A 17,695-nucleotide genomic window follows, 5' to 3' on the forward strand; every position below is an offset into this window, starting at 1 on the left:
CATACTTAACGGTAGCAGGGCATGCCTCACTGCAGGAAGAGCCTGGGTTCGACTCACGATTCAGGCGCCTATCTGTGTGGAGTTTTAACTTGATTTGAAGCTTTCGTGACTGCAGGAATTACTCTTTGGTTATTTCGGTAAAGTCACGTAAAAAGAAAATAAATGAAATAATAGAGTACGACGTTTCGATTGCAACACAAGCAACCATCATCAGGTAGAACTAAATTTGAGAGAGAGACAAAACACACTGTCTGTGTGTCTCCGTGTCTGTGTTTTGTCTCTCTCTCAAATTTAGTTCTACCTGATGGCGGTTGCTTGTGTTGCAATCGAAACGTCGTACTCTATTATTTAATTTATTTTATTTTTGTGTGGAGTTTGTTCTCCACCTGTTCTGCGTGGGTTTCCCAGTGTCTTCCCATAGCTGAAAAAACTTCACAAAATGTAACTCGTATTGGCCAAGCATCCCAGTGACCTGAAAACTACTCGTTTGGGATTACACGCAGACTAACATCGCCTCCATCTGGGAAATCTTGGCAGGACCCTCCTGGTTAAGAGTTGAGGTTTTGAGGCATTCCTCGGTAAACAAGCGTAACAATAACAATCATACAAACATAGATTTTCCTTGTGTTTGTCGTGAGATCTCAACCTCCTCCCGATACTCATATCTTTATAACTAAGTGTAATTGTAGTCAGGTGCATCGAATAGCGCTTTTCACAATCCTGAATATCAGATGCCACAGTATCTCTATAAGAGGCCATGTTCTTTGTAGCACGTAAATAGAGGCCACAGAGATGTCTATAATGTTGACACGCTGGCATCTTTGACGTTGTAATGACCAAGTAGACGCGACGATCACGGGCCCAGCCAGCACTCCGTGTGGCCTATCACCTGCACGAGCCACTGCCCACATTTGCTTAATATGGACTGTGAAATGAAATGGAAAAAAAAAATGTATTCAGACATGAGAGACGAGATGGTATTAGATCCATCTGGATGATATTTGAGAGTGCGGATAGGAGAGAGGTTACAGGATGTACTGTGTTCGAGTGGCGTAAGAGACCGATGATGGGAGTCTCGTGCACAGCGAGAGGTGGGTGCCTGTGCTGAGTGGCCATGCTGAGTGGCCGTGCTGTTGTCGTGCCCTGCAGGCAGATGTTGCCCATGAGGTTCTCGCAGTGCAGCATCGATGAGTACCAGGAATTCCTTCAGGCTGGGGGGGGAGCTTGCCTCTTTAACAAGCCCACACAGGTACCCACACTCACTCCAGGTATCCACGCTCACTCGCTCACTCACTCCAGGTACCCAGTCTCGCTTGCTCGCTCACTCCAGGAACTCACACTCTCACTCACTCACTCCAAGTGCCCACACTCACTCACTCCAAGTGCCCACACTCACCCCAATTATCCACACACACTCCCTGACGAACGTGGAGCAGTCCCCTGTGATGGCAGAATTAAAGACCCTGCATCATTTCTTACTCTTGAGTGTCCGGGTCACAGCTCAAACCCCCAAGTTCAATATTACGCAAATCTGTTTGTGAATTACCCACAAGGGACAAATCCGATGCCGAGATGGACGTTGGAGTTGTCCTCGTGAACCTGGCGACCACGGGGAAGAGCCAAACCAGACGGTGGTGGCAGACCGGCAGGGTGGAGGGTAGAGAGTGATGGTGTGGGGACATCAACGGCTTTGGCCGCGATGACGTCTCGATCTTGAAATGCCAATAGTTTTTTAGCTATTCTTTCACAGAGAAGCAATCGTTCCAGTGTGCTGTCACCCAGTTAACACCTGATGATGATTGCTTGTGTTGCAATCTAAACGTCGTGATTTAATTTATTTTATACCTACGTGACTTTACCGAAAGAACCAAAGAGTATGTGCAAAGCGTTGAAATCCGCGTGAGATGTACTCGCCGGTTTAAAAGCCTGCGTCGTTGCCGTACTATGCTGTGTTGCAGCTGTTCGAGCAGCCTGAGTGTGGCAATGGCTTTGTGGAGCTGGGAGAGGAGTGCGACTGTGGCTCGCCCACCGTGAGTCGTGCAGCCATTGCACACCGAGCAACGGTGATCGCGTAAAGAGAAGGGGATTTCAGGCAGCAGTGCTATCTCTATTACTGTGTGAGTTAGAGAGCTGGACATTAACTAAGTGGCTCGAAGATACGTTGTTGGCATTCGAGCCCAGGTGTTTAAGATGGACGCTAGGATTGTTGCGGTTTGATAGGATAAGCAACGCGTGAGTTTGGAAGAGAACGCGACATGTGTGTGTTGTAGGTATGATGAGGCATGTGCAGGACAGGTGAGGGTCGGCTGAACAATATTCGTGCAGTGAGTCGCTAACAAGAGACGAGAGATGCATCGTGAGGTGCCGCCTGCCTATCGTGTACGGCAGCGGGAGACACCTTCCCCTGCCAATTCTAACGATTGCCCCTGTAAGGTGATGAGCGTGGCGTGCTGTGCCCCGCATGGCAGGAGTGCAGTGAAGGCTGGGACAAATGCTGCAAGAAATGCACCTTCACGCACGGGGCCATTTGTAGCAGCGGCCTGTGCTGTGCCCCCAACAGCTGCCAGGTACAGCCACCTCTCCTCCGCCGCTTCACCACCGCCCGCACCCCTGGCACCCACTGAACGCATCCCTCATACCTGCGTCCTCGTAGCTCTCTCCTCCAGGCGTTGCGTGAGGATTAGTTTACTACTCTTTAACAACAACAATGCTCGATACCAAACCAGCTGCTCACTGCTATGCAAAATCAACATTACCGATTTTGGGTGCTGAAAAATCCAGAGTTATGTAGTGGAGCCTACCATCACCATTGATGAAAATCGCCAGGAAATCCACACGTGAGCGTGCGCGTGTTATTCTGTGGTACCTGCGTGCTTCAGGCCATCACCTGTGCACTTAGACACTCGCGTTATATCTACAATACATGCGTGCACAGTGCCGCATGCTGTCTGCACAAAAGTACGCCGTGCCCTACGAGCAGCGACACCGCTGTTTGGCTCCACTCTTTTCCCTTCCCGAGTCAAAATCACTCGCCATAGTGGTTTGGACCGCTGGAGCGATGTTGTCGTTAAACAATAGGCCCGCACAGAAAATACAAAACGCCTCTTGCTTTTAGCTGCTCCATTACCAAGGCAATCTGTACCTTTTCCCTTTTACGTATAAATTTGCATCCGTATATTTCAGCTGAGGGTTCATTGGGTTTTGCTTACAAATATTCACCCTAATGCCGTGTGCGGTTTGCTGTTGCCCACTGCTCTCCAGGCCGTGCATGCTTGACCCCGCGTTTGACCCCGTCAGGGTTCTGTGCTATGTGCGCCGCGGTCATGACGCAGCTCGGCCGGCTTTCATTCGCAGACTTCACATCGGCGTGTACGACGTGGTGTTTCTCTGGCTAAAAAACGCGGTCGAGAGTTGAATAAGGAAGAGGCTGGGCACTCTGTGTGGCGCATGGGTGACTTACAACAACAGGAAGAGCCCCCCCTCATGCACTCATCCTCCCAGCGCATGGACGGTGGCTGAAACGTGCACGCGTGACTGTGCAATGAGCACTGCTATTTAAAATCATGAAATCCGTGTTATTGCAAAAATAGAATCCTTAATTATTTTATGACACTCAGGAAAATCACCTCACGCAATTCGTGTGTCAGGTGATTTGCGGCATTTGTTCATATTGCCGCATTGTTGCCATGTGGCCATAGGTAGAGAAACCTGCGCCGTTGTGTGAATGATGCACCTGATGCTCACGTTTGGCGTGCCTCAAAACCGTCAATTGCTCGATCCGCTGTGGTCGTCGTGAACCTCTTCTAAACGTGCGATCAAACAGTCGCGGGTTTGTAATTCTTCAACTCGATTTGATCTCCCTCTTTAAATAGAAGACTTATCGAGGTATTCTTCCACAATTAAGTTGCGGTGTAAACGTTGGCCGTGGAGTTTTAGTGAATTTGCATTGTGGCATCGTGAGACCGCGAGTGAAAGTGACATGTGGAAGGCTTCAATGAACTGTGGCTAGAGCGTAGTCGTTCAAGATGATAGTGCTGATTTGACACGAGTGGCCGAGTGTGTGTGCACAGATGAGTCCCTGCCTGTAAGGGAGTGATGGTCTGTGCATGTGTGACGTCAGTTTATTACTCGCGGTGAGGAGTGCCGCCACGCCGTGGGGGAGTGCGACTTGCCCGAGACCTGCCCCGGCGACTCCGTGCAGGTCCACGCACTAAGCGCCACACGCCCTCAGCGCCACACCCACCACACCCTCTCCTTCTCTCTCATAGCAGTGCCCTGCCACACACCACACCAGATCGTTACAGGGGAGAACAAACAAACCTCACCTCACTGCCCTTACAGAAAGGCGCCCGAGTCGGGAATCGAACCCAAGTTATTTACGCCATGCAGCGCAAGTGTTTTCACTGAGTTGCGACCCATATGATTCTTTAAAAATGGATGATACGTTCATAGGCTGTGTATGTATGTTTGAGGGAGAGGAGGAGTGATGGTCAGTAAGCACACGGTCCAATTAGTCAAGAGACCTCGGTCATCTACGTCCTGGTTAACAGAAGTTTGAAGCTGACAGAGCTGGTCAGTGTCAACTCGGCTTCAAGTAAATGGCAGATGCAGCGTTATCAACACGAGTGCGGTAGAGACAAAGGCAGCCCAGGAGTATGCTGTCCACACGAGCTGTTTACCACCAGGTTATTTCATGAAAGTGTAAACAGGCCCACCGTCTTTAGCCACTTTACAACTGAGGGCTTGGAACAAGTGGGGCTGTGCCCACGCACACACACACAGCGTGCCCACGCACTCGCACAGCGTGCCCACGCGCACACACACACAGCGTGCCCACACACTCGCACAGCGTGCCCACGCAGTCGCACAGCGTGCCCACGCAGTCGCACAGCGTGCCCACGCACACACGCAGTCGCACAGCGTGCCCACGCAGTCGCACAGCGTGCCCACGCACACACGCAGTCGCACAGCGTGCGCACGCACTCGCACAGCGTGCCCACACACTCGCACAGCGTGCCCGGTACCGTGGACTCGTCCCACCGTTACACTCAGACTCATTGTGTTTGATGTTCACGTGCTTTTCACATTTTGTCTGCACACGTTTTTTCAATTCTCGCTAACTGCCTGAGGGTGGATATCATGAGGAAATGTTCAATTTGCAGATATAAACTTTATAGCATGATCGTTTTATTTTGCTTACATCAGGCCTTTATTAAGCAGTAGATGATCTATGTCATTTAAACATTGCTAAGTTATCGACCAAGGATAGTTTTCTAGTCTTGTTTGAGAGCTGTCTCAATATCTATGTAACAGGCTTGAAAGCACGAATATAAACAAAGGCGCTGATTATTTATGGTACGGTAGCTGCTGGTCTCACGGTGTTCCAGTTTAAATGGATTTGCAATTGAAACTTAACTTTTTTCATTTTGTGTGGCTTGTGTTGTCTTGCTGCTCAAGGCATTCACCATTATCAACAATCGTATAAGAAAATGTGTTTTTGATTTTTACTAATAACTGAAATGTTTTGCTATTTCTATACAGTGTCCCCCAAATGTTCACAAACAAGATGGCTACAGCTGCAACAAGGATGTAAGCACTGCGACGGTCACCTTCCACTCGGCTCCCAGCCACATCGAGTTCATGATACCGACTCTCTCATGAAGCCCTCTTTTGGCCGGCACACCTCCACATTGGCATTTAGCTGCTGCACATCTTGCTGCCATCTGCAAATAGAATCCCTCTGGGGTTGACAACATGAGCACTACTTTGTGGGGGTGTCAATAGCTGGTGTTCTATGGATAGACTCACCCCTACCATATGAATGTGTAATTTTCATCACTGGCTCCAGGCTGTAAATGGTAGAGGAGCACCACCTCACCGCTCATTTTAGCAGTTAATAAATTTAACTTTAACTATTTGTTGTATTTATTGCTGTCAATGCTTTTCTGATGATAGTATTTGGACAATGAATACCAGCCCAGTGCAGTGGCATATCGGTGCTGGTTATGTTAAATATATCTGTTCACAAAACGTGCGACTTCCCATGGGACCTCATGCTGTTTGCATGAGCCAGTGCACCTTGGGGTCAAAGTGGTGACGTCTTCCAGATGGTCTCCTGCATTGATGTATTGCGTGGCAGGTGTCTACAATTGTAACAAAAACGTTATAAGATTAGTCACACTCTAACTAATGAAGATATAGTTTTCATGTTTTTAAATGTTAGTGTCTCACATGGTAAAAACTCTTTAATTTAACCATTACAATGATAATTGTGTTGTTTTCCAGGGGCGATGCTACATCGGGCAGTGCAAGACTCGGGAGAAGCAGTGCAAATACATTTGGGGAGACAGTAAGAGTCACACTCGCCTGTTCTTACTGCAACCTCACAAGAACGCACACCCAGCACAGACTCAATACACACCTACTGCTGCTGCTCCATACACCAAACAAGGCCTAAGATCCCCCGAGTTGCCTTAAAGGATATTGGGACAAGTGCTATTAGCAAGTGGCACCTATGAAGGCCTTATGGCACATGAGGGGGCGTGTGGCCAACACCACGCCCGCCCGCCTTTGTCTCCATTGCGGCGATGTTTACACACCGCACCAGACAAGCATTTGAGGCTGAGTTGACCTAGGCGATGCCTAGGACTGGTTCAGATAAATATAATCGTCACTGGTGGTGGCCGTGAGCGGGAATCGAACTTGGGTCGTCTCATTAAAAGACCGTTACAAAGGAGGCACCTCTATAACACGGCACCTGTACACTCCTCTCTCTCTGCTCACCACTTTTTGTATATGCCTCTCTCTCTGTTTACATCTCTCTGTTTACATCTCTCTATTTACATCTCTCTGTATATGCCCAGTAACCACAACTTGGGGTCCTCTAGACCCCTGGTAGTCAGAAATGTCACCTCACTACGCTCCACATTGATGTCAGTCTCCGAGGGGTTTCTTAATTGATGAGTCCTCCAACAGTTTATTAATTGATTAGTCCCCCAGCAGTTTCTTCATTGACGAGTCCCTCAGCAGTTTCTTCATTGACGAGTCCCCCAGCAGTTTATTAATTGATGAGTCCTCCAGCAGGTAGGAGGTGACCTGAACCCAAACCCTGAGACATATACTGGGCACGTGTTCATCTACGTTGTGCACACTCCACGTTCACTCTCTCCGGGCATGCACACCGTGCGCGGGATTCGCATTGCTCGCGCCCAACCTGCACGTATGCACTCCAAACAAAACCTGCACACTACGCTGGTGGATAAACACTACCAACAAATACACTGCACGTATACACGCAGGTAATTAGTCTGTCGACGGTCAAGCAAGCGCACACCGTCATAATTCACCTAAGGATGTCTGGCTAAAGGATAAAACCCTGATGTTAAGATCACGAGCGGAACATCGCAATGAGGCCGAGATGAGTGTGTGCATTAAACACTCAGTGCTAAGCAAGTGACAGCTTGAAGCCCTATAGCCGGAGCAGACAAAGCTGATGCTTTTTCAGCAGTGTGTTTTGTTGCCCTCTCATCCCAGGCAGCATAGCTCTTACAGCAAGGCATCTGTTGGATGCCGATTGTTGCACGTTAGGCGAATGCATTACGGAAGAAAGGACCTCTGACGAGAGTGCTTTCCGGTATTGAGTGGCGATGTACCGGGGTCCAGAATGTACATTTTAAATCCCACTCCATGTAAATGCAAAGTAAGACTTATTACCTCCACATTATCCAATGCCTGAAATGTACAATGGACTTCAGTTCGTGATTGATCAAAGTAGCGTAATTCATGCACGCGGCCTGGCACACTGCTGTAGAGGGAATGCTACATCAGCCGTCCGTTGTAAACAACATGAGTGTCCGTTGTATGCCAGTTGCATTGCCCAAATTAACTTCGTGCAATCATTTCTCCTAATCCTTCTCATGAAACTTCTCAGAAAAATACCGTATACCGTATAAAATACCGTAAAAATATCGTACTAGGAATCCTTTTATTTTCATTTCACGCAGTTGCTGAGCACAGACCAAAGGCCTCACAAAGTCAAATGTCCAGCAACTAACAGCACTGTCCAAGTTTTAATAGATAAGTTAACTAGTGTCGTGAATTGAGCGAGGTTATGATTATACACTATGTAACACGATTTTTGTTCCTGGGTAGTAAGTGTTATTTTCTAATTGATTATGCCTCAAAAGTATAGAAAATGGTTATTATTCCCCACAAACTTTGCTTTTGTGACCAGGACTTTGTGAAGGCATAACACAAATGCACACCACGTTTTCTTATTGAAAATAGGTAAATTTAAAAATCTCAACATCCTGGTCACAAAAGCAAAGTTTGTGGGGAATAATAGCCATTTTCTGTACTTTTGAGGCATAAGCATTTAGGAAGATGCGGTGGAAGGGAATTACAAAGTGAAGCAATGCGAGGGAAGGAGCAGGAAGTGAAGTGCGGTGACGTGCGGTGTGCTGACGTGCGGTGTGCTGACGTGCGGTGTGCTGACGTGCGGTGTGCTGACGTGCGGTGTGCTAACGTGCGGTGTGCTGACGTGCGGTGTGCTAACGTGCGGTGTGCTGACGTGCGGTGTGCTAACGTGCGGTGTGCTGACGTGCGGTGTGCTGACGTGCGGTGTGCTGACGTGCGGTGTGCTGACGTGCGGTGTGCTAACGTGCGGTGTGCTGACGTGCGGTGTGCTGACGTGCGGTGTGCTGACGTGCGGTGTGCTGACGTGCGGTGTGCTGACGTGCGGTGTGCTGACGTGCGGTGTGCTGACGTGCGGTGTGCTGACGTGCGGTGTGCTGACGTGGATGGATCAGTATTTGTCACTGTGTGATAATGAGGACGTAGTATACAGTGAGGGAAAAAAGTATTTGATCCTCCGCTGATTTTGTACGTTTGCCCACTGACAAAGAAATGATCAGTCTATAATTTTAATGGTAGGTTTATTTGAACAGTGAGAGACAGAATAACAACATCCAGAAAGACGCATGTCAAAAATGTTATAAATTGATTTGCATTTTAATGAGGGAAATAAGTATTTGACCCCTCTGCAAAACATGACTTAGTACTTGGTGGAAAAACCCTTGTTGGCAATCACAGAGGTCAGACGTTTCTTGTAGTTGGCCACCAGGTTTGCTCACATCTCAGGAGGGATTTTGTCCCACTCCTCTTTGCAGATCTTCTCCAAGTCATTAAGGTTTCGAGGCTGACGTTTGGCAACTCGAACCTTCAGCTCCCTCCACAGATGTTCTATGGGATTAAGGTCTGTAGACTGGCTAGGCCACTCCAGGGCCTTAATGTGCTTCTTCTTGAGCCACTCCTTTATTGCCTTGGCCGTGTGTTTTGGGTCATTGTCATGCTGGAATACCCATCCACGAGCCATTTTCAATGCCTGAGGGAAGGAGGTTCTCACCCAAGATTTGACGGTACTTGGCCCCGTCCATCGTCCCTTTGATGCGGTGAAGTTGTCCTGTCCCCTTAGCTGAAAAACACCCCCAAAGCATAATGTTTCCACCTCCATGTTTGACGGTGGGGATGGTCTTCTTGGGGTCATAGGCAGCATTCCTCCTCCTCCAAACACGGCGAGTTGAGTTGATGCCAAAGAGCTCCATTTTGTTCTCATCTGACCACAACACTTTCACCCAGTTGTCCTCTGAATCATTCAGATGTTCATTGGCAAACTTCAGACGGGCATGTATATGTACTTTCTTGAGCAGGGGGACCTTGTGGGCGCTGCAGGATTTCAGTCCTTCACGGCGTAGTGTATTACCAATTGTTTTCTTGGTGACTATGGTCCCAGCTGCCTTGAGATCATTGACAAGATCCTCCCGTGTAGTTCTGGGCTGATTCCTCACCGTTCTCATGATCATTGCAACTCCACGAGGTGAGATCTTGCATGGAGCCCCAGGCCGAGGGAGATTGAGAGAGCTCTTTGGTCTTGGCCATGGTGGAGAGTTTGGAATCTGATTGATTGATTGCTTCTGTGGACAGGTGTCTTTTATACAGGTAACAAGCTGAGATTAGGAGCACTCCCGTTAAGAGTGTGCTCCTAATCTCAGCTCGTTACCTGTATAAAAGACACCTGCGAGCCAGAAATCTTTCTGATTGAGAGGGGGTCAAATACTTATTTCCCTCATTAAAATGCAAATCAATATAACATTTTTGACATGCGTTTTTCTGGATTTTTGTTGTTGTTATTCTGTCTCTCACTGTTCAATTAAACCTACCATTAAAATTATAGAATGATCATTTCTTTGTCAGTGGGCAAACGTACAAAATCAGCAGAGGATCAAATACTTTTTTTCCCTCACTGTAAGGCAGCACACATTCGTTGCAGTGTGGATTCAAATATGAATCTCGCTTGTCATTTGGAAGCATGTCTTTGATCGGGCAAACAGCTCACGCTATCCAAACTTACATTATTCAAAATATAAATTTTATTTCATACATCCGGGCTGTAATTATTGACATAATATGCAGTTGTTTTATGCATCTTGTTACCAGCATTATTATTAACGATTGGCAGTGTTTGCACAGCCTTAGCAGTCATTTGGATGCAGAGACACCCAGAGCTGCAAGTGCGCTGATGCCATGCTCTGGCCTTTGCGAGGATCAAGGGCACGACTGGCCCCTTGCACGGGACATGTACCGTGATAGGAAGCCCGCCCGCCCGCCCCTCTATTTGCACGCTCCCCGCTTGGCCTCGGCCAACTGTCGAGCTGCCGTGTTGTTCAAGGCGAGCGCATGCTGTGACTCATCTGGCTGAGGTTAGCAGAGCTGCAGGGCTAAGCTGGAATTATTATGCACCCGTTGAAGGAGCAGAACCTTGATGCCATCAGCCTCATCGTGCTGCGTCAATCCGTCACCAAGAGCAGACGAGAACGTTTGATTGTTATGAGACTGCTACAACTGCACACATTATGAAGCATGATGTGTTGAGCTTTGGTCCAATAATGTCATCCCTGTCACTGCTGGGATGTAATATTGTTTCTTGTAATATCATTAGATAGACTTGGTTAGACCGACACTTCAATATTATGTTGTAAAAATCATATCGAAGGTATCCAAATAAATGATTTCATTCACGTAATTTTTCGGTCAACAAATTGACTGTTCTTAAATTTGCAGAATATGACAACAGAGCAAGACGTTTAAGTGTATTTATTTAACCACATGATAACTTTAACAGTGTAGAATAATGAAAAGTAACACAATAAGGATAAACTATGGGCATATAAGAACTGCAGCAAGCTGGAGGAGAGTTGCATTGCGCCAACACGCTCCACATCTTCCATCGCTTTCCTGGTGATCCCCTTGGAGGAGTGGTAACACTCCACAGAGCGAACTTCACTCCCACTGATCACGAGTGTCATGGTAACAAGGGCATACACCAGCAGCGGGTATGAAGACTACATTGTGCCTCCATAATACAGGTATTTTTTGGGGGTTAGATTGCATTAATAAGTGTCGTTAAACCCGGTGTGCTGTACGCGTGCAATGGGTTCAACTGAGTCGCAGATGTAGACTTGGAGGCAACACATTTATTTAACTCCAACACACGGGGTAACTTCCCCTTAACAGACTAACAACATATGTTGGTGACCACCAGGCTAACTACACTAGTTACAACACTAGTTACTACACAAGTCACAACGGAACTGCTTCTACGGATCGGGACCAACAGCTTGGGTCCAGGTCCACGTGTTGGAGACTCGTTGAACAGAGAACACAGATGAAGGTTTCTTCCAGGATGAACAACAACAACCCTGGTCCCTCCCGGGACCCGGCTTATATTATCTGCGGCGTGGCCGGTTCCGCCCTTGGCCACGACCGCCTTCTAGAATCCTCGGGAAGGATCTCGGTCCCAACCACGTGACCACCCCTAGCCCTCACTTGGGGCCCTTATGTAGACTTGACTGGTCACGTGTCCTCCCGGGTCAAGCAGAGTGCCATGGCCTCGAGTAACCTCATCCCTCGGCCGGCACTCACACAGCCTGTCCTGTAGGGTGGGCACTGCACGCCAAGCGTGGTGCCACCCAGCGCTATCAATCAGCGCTCACCGGGCCCCTCTAGGGCCGCTACTACACCCACACCGCTGTGGTATCTGCGATGTCGCTACACTGCTACAGCGTGCCCCTCTAGGGCCGGTACTGCACAGTGACATCCCGTGATGTCAATCCACTCGTAACGAATTGGCATGTTCTGTTTACATGACAAACCTTACTAATTGGCTGTGTCGGGTGGTGGCGGTTTTAACGACACTTTTATATATTGACGCGATCTAACCCAAAAAACCCACGTATTATGGATGATATCGGTCGCGAAAGTCTACGTGTTATACATTGTGCCTGTTTGTGAAAGCATTTGCCCTCTCTTGTGAGAGTCAAATTCACGTTTGCAGATGCTAAACACCTAGAGTTTGTGTTGCAATAACGTCACTAATAAGCACGCACAGGGGCCTTTTGACACGCACACACAACAGCTGAACACAGCTATGTTTACCAGCCACATCGTCAGTGTTTTGTATGCGTGTGAAAATTCTTATTCACTGAAGCCACTTTGTGTGCACATTATGCAACTCACTTTGGTTGATTGATTTTTGGGTTGGGCCACGAAATAACCTGACCAGAATGTTTCGTAAAGACCCACCGCCACCTTACACAGTCAAACTAATGTAAGCTGTCATACGTACGAGCATGTAGTAGCGCCCCAGTTATTGTTTCAGCTCACTCACTGGGGAGCTGAATAACATTTCACAACTAAAAATAACGACATACATTTGTTCGGATCATTGTGGCCTCACCCAAGAATCCATTATGAATCAAAATATTGACTGCGAAATCCTACGCATTACGTTAACATTGATTTGCTCTGAAATGTTTCAATGCACGCTGTTTTTTTATGAAAGAGAACATTTACATTTGAGATTTAGATTATTTTTCCTTTCTTGAGACAAATAAAACAATGACAATTTGTTTTGGTTCAAAATGTTGACTCTGAATGCCTCATTATTCAAGATCAAGCTTTTCAAACAAGAAGTACACAGACATATTAACCTCAAACGCAACAGTCTGAAGTAGATTTAAATTTACATAACATTAGCATGTTTATTAGACATGCAAATGATTGCGTGCCATCGTATTTCCAAAAATGCGAGTGTGGGCAGGATAAACAGAAACGAGACGGTCTCTGTGATGGATTTTGATATTTGTTTAATGTTTTAATTTGCGTTGCTGTGCGTAATAATGCATATGTAATGTATATAATGAGCATCTACATTTAATGAGATAAAATACTGTATTCATTGTGACTTAAAGCTTTCGTGACTGCAGGAATTCATATTCTTTGGGTTTTTCGGTAAAGCCACGTAGATAGAGAAAATAATCAAAATAATAACACTATTACGACGTTTCGATCACAACACAAGCAATCGTCCTGATATTATATTCTTAGTTTTTTCGGTAAAGTCACGTTGAATAGAAACATATATTTTATTATTTTGTTGTTTCTCTTCAACGTGACTTTACCGAAAAAACTAAGAATATGAATTACTGCAGTCACGAAAGCTTTAAATCAAAATTCGTCCTGATATTGTTACTATTTTGATTATTTTTTCTATCTACGTGGCTTTACCGAAAGACCCAAAGAATATGTATTAATTGTGTTATTATCATCCAATTTTGAGAACAAATGTGCGAGATTGATCAGGGCTAGAGTCTGCTGCCGGTAAGGGGCGATGGTTGCTGCTGCTCTGTAGTCCCACCTCAGGGAGCACTGGATGCAATGCTCTCGCAAGAGATCTACAAAATGTGCATTTAAAAAGCAATGACTAAAGGCAAGTGCAGCTTTTAACTGACAACGTGCATCACAATTTGTTTATAAAGCTGTTTTTAAAAACACACAATAATGAATTTCACTTGCATCAGTGTTTTCAATATGTGGACGAACACAGAACCTACAGAATCGCCTCTTGCACACAGCAACCCATCAGGACCATATCGCGACCTTCTGTAATGTTTCTATACTCTGCTGAAAGTGACTTGGGGCCCCATGATGTCCTCTTGCCTCGAACTTTATATAATTTGTTTACTCGGTCCCACAGTACTGATGAGACTTCGAGTGCATAGTCCAAACCAGTTCAAGAGTCAGCTGTTGAAATTGCCAGAGTCTGAAAACCGGTTGGTTGATTGATTGAGATGTTGTCAGTGACCAGATCTGTATTGTCGTTGGGCAAAGATTGGCGCAATTTTTTTCGTGAAACACATTTTAAGAGGAGAATACATTCGACTGAGTATGAGCAGTGTCGCCAGCATGCATCAGAAGGCGGTACGCATGTTAGCCCAAGCGCCGGATGCTAGCATCCATTGGTGCATTTGCGCATTTCTCTGCGTGCTTTTTGATGTAATCAAGCCCTCTGATAATACAAAGGCTGTTTTCATGGACTGGCCTGCCATGTTTTAAAGAGTCTCTCGTGAAGCAAGTTGTACGCATTGTGTGAAGCAAGTTGTATGCATTGTGTGAAGCAAGTTGTACGCATTGTGTGAAGCAAGTTGTACGCATTGTGTGAAGCAAGTTGTACGCATTGTGTGAAGCAAGTTGTACGCATTGTGTGAAGCAAGTTGGATGCATTGTGTGAAGCAAGTTGGACGCATTGTGTGAAGCAAGTTGGATGCATTGTGTGCTTTTTGCTGCACAGAGGGAATGTCGTCGGAGAGGCAGTGCTACGACAAGCTGAACATCGAAGGCACCGAGAAGGGAAACTGCGGCAGGAAGGAGGACTCTTGGTTACAGTGCAGCAAGCAGTGAGAGTCACAACACCGTCACTGCCGTGCATACGGAAACCCTTATGCATAAACCGTGCGTACACAAACCGTGCGTGCACAAACTCCACCCACTATAACATGTGTAGTAATATAGCACATTTGGTATTCGCGCCATTCTCATAGTGCAAGGCTATGGCAAAGGAAGGCGCTGTGTTTGACATAGTCTGCACTATTTTCACAGCAGGGAGCGATGTTGCTGCGTGTGTTCCCAATTGAGTATTTCGCAGGTAACTTTGAAAATTTGGCAAATTTTGAACAAGACGCAGGCACGTAATGCCCTACTCTTTTTTAATGAACTCGCGGGATCTTTAATATTCACCGAAATGTTGAAAAGCAACATTTTGGACACTTATGTTCACACATAATTCATGTTTCAGCTTATGAGCAGAAACACATTACATGGCGAGGTGTTCCTTTATCAGCGCTACCATCCCACCAGCTTTGGGGCTTCACACTACGTGGAAAACAGCACGACTCCAGCTGCTTTTCACAAAGTAAAAACCATTCGGATGCATTTCAGGGAAGGATTTAGCTGAGAAGTCTTCTGGTTTCCCATTAATTATTTATATCAAAGCGTGACTCGGGCCACGCCGCTGCTTTGACATCCACACTCAGTTTGTGCGTTGAACCACCGGGCGTGCTGTGAGCCACGCTGTGCCTGTCTCGATTCCTGCGTTGCAGCGACGTGCTGTGCGGATTCCTGCTGTGCACGAACGTGAGCCGTGAGCCACAACTGGGCGAGCTGCAGGGAGACTCGGTCAAGGTCTCTATTCGACACAACGGCCATTTACTGGAGTGCAGGTGACTATTGGCATACACGCGTAGGCTTGCAAGGCATCAGAGATGGTCTGTGGCATGTACAGTGAGGGAAAAAAGTATATGATCCCGTGCTGATTTTGTACGTTTGCCCACTGACAAAGAAATGATCAGTCTATAATTGTAATGGTAGGTTTATTTGAACCGTGAGAGACAGAATAACAACAACAAAATCCAGAAAAACGCATGTCAAAATGTTATAAATTGATTTGCATTTTAATGAGGGAAACAAGTATTTGACCCCTCTGCAAAACATGACTTAGTACTTGGTGGCAAAACCCTTGTTGGCAATCACAGAGGTCAGACGTTTCTTGTAGTTGGCCACCAAGTTTGCACACATCTCAGGAGGGATTTTGTCCCACTCCTCTTTGCAGATCTTCTCCAAGTCATTAAGGTTTCGAGGCTGACGTTTGGCAACTCGAACCTTCAGTTCCCTCCACAGATTTTCTATGGGATTAAGGTCTAGAGACTGGCTAGGCCACTCCAGGACCTTAATGTGCTTCTTCTTCAGCCACTCCTTTGTTGCCTTGGCCGTGTGTTTTGGGTCATTGTCATGCTAGAATACCCATCCACGACCCATTTTCAATGCCCTGGCTGAGGGAAGGAGGTTCTCACCCAAGATTTGATGGTACATGGCCCCGTCCATCGTCCCTTTGATGTGGTGAAATTGTCCTGTCCCCTTAGCAGAAAAACACCCCCAAAGCATAATGTTTCCACCTCCATGTTTGACGGTGGGGATGGTGTTCTTGGGGTCATAGGCAGCATTCCTCCTCCTCCAAACACGGCGAGTTGAGTTGATGCCAAAGAGCTCCATTTTGGTCTCATCTGACCACAACACTTTCACCCAGTTGTCCTCTGAATCATTCAGATGTTCATTGGCAAACTTCAGACGGGCATGTATATGTGCTTTCTTGAGCAGGGGGACCTCATGGGCGCTGCAGGATTTCAGTCCTTCACGGCGTAGTGTGTTACCAATTGTTTTCTTGGTCACTATGGTCCCAGCTGCCTTGAGATCATTGACAAGATCCTCCCGTGTCGTTCTGGGCTGATTCCTCACCGTTCTCATGATCATTGCAACTCCACGAGGTGAGATTTTGCATGGAGCCCCAGGCCGAGGGAGATTGACAGTTCTTTTGTGTTTCTTCCATTTGCGAATAATCGCACCAACTGTTGTCACCTTCTCACCAAGCTGCTTGGCAATGGTCTTGTAGCCCATTCCAGCCTTGTGTAGGTCTACAATCTTGTCCCTGACATCCTTGGAGAGCTCTTTGGTCTTGGCCATGGTGGAGAGTTTGGAATCTGATTGATTGATTGCTTCTGTGGACAGGTGTCTTTTATACAGGTAACAAACTGAGATTAGGAGCACTCCCTTTAAGAGTGTGTTCCTAATCTCAGCTCGTTGAGATTAATTGTTATAAATCAATTTATAACATTTTTGACATGCGTTTTTCTGGATGTTTTGTTGTTGTTATTCTGTCTCTCACTGTTCAAATAAACCTACCATTAAAATTATAGACTGATCATTTTTTTGTCAGTGGGCAAACGTACAAAATCAGCAGAGGATCAAATATTTTTTCCCTCACTGTACGTATAGCGTTACTTGATTCTTAGCCATGAGATTTAATATTGCTTGATGTTTAAATGCACAACACTATCACAATATTGCTACTTACTCATATATATTTTTGTTATAAAGAAACAACCGTGTAAATTACTAATTAATATTTTCTTGTTTTATGAGCCTTGAAGCGCACTCTAACTTTTTTTTAGGTTTGGGGAGGTCAGGAGGGCTGCTCATTGTAACACCACTGTTTATGCTATAACAGTTTCAGCATTACGTCTGGCAATAGAATCAGGCTGATGTGCACAAAGTGTACACTTCAGCAGGGCATGTACCAGATTGTGGGTTTCTGGTGATGCCTTGCTACCTAAAATTCTCCGTATTGCTATTTTTGTGTTCTATTCTCCAGTCTCAGACAAAGAGGAAAAGTTTCAATCGTCCCATTTGGAATATAAATATTTTACCTGTTTTCCGAATTTGAAAAATACCTGGGACACGTATTTAT

General features: G+C 46.3%; 1 protein-coding gene across 10 annotated transcripts in view; it reads left to right on the forward strand.

Moving 5' to 3' along the window:
* LOC116940781 (disintegrin and metalloproteinase domain-containing protein 11) overlaps positions 1 to 17,695 on the forward strand; it is a 124,270-nt gene that overhangs the window by 64,089 nt on the left and 42,486 nt on the right. For all 10 annotated transcript variants that reach the window (XM_032950970.2, XM_032950971.2, XM_032950969.2 and 7 more), the window contains exons 15-22: positions 1,150 to 1,249; positions 1,959 to 2,030; positions 2,469 to 2,567; positions 4,121 to 4,201; positions 5,542 to 5,589; positions 6,286 to 6,349; positions 14,687 to 14,792; positions 15,495 to 15,614. In XM_032950970.2, the coding sequence (XP_032806861.2) occupies positions 1,150 to 1,249; positions 1,959 to 2,030; positions 2,469 to 2,567; positions 4,121 to 4,201; positions 5,542 to 5,589; positions 6,286 to 6,349; positions 14,687 to 14,792; positions 15,495 to 15,614 (690 nt within the window). The remainder of the gene's footprint in view (positions 1 to 1,149; positions 1,250 to 1,958; positions 2,031 to 2,468; positions 2,568 to 4,120; positions 4,202 to 5,541; positions 5,590 to 6,285; positions 6,350 to 14,686; positions 14,793 to 15,494; positions 15,615 to 17,695) is intronic.

Source organism: Petromyzon marinus, chromosome 10 (genome assembly GCF_048934315.1).
Source record: "Petromyzon marinus isolate PM22_M1 ecotype Great Lakes invasive population chromosome 10, UKy_Petmar_22M1.pri1.0, whole genome shotgun sequence".
NCBI classification, from domain to species: domain Eukaryota; kingdom Metazoa; phylum Chordata; class Hyperoartia; order Petromyzontiformes; family Petromyzontidae; genus Petromyzon; species Petromyzon marinus.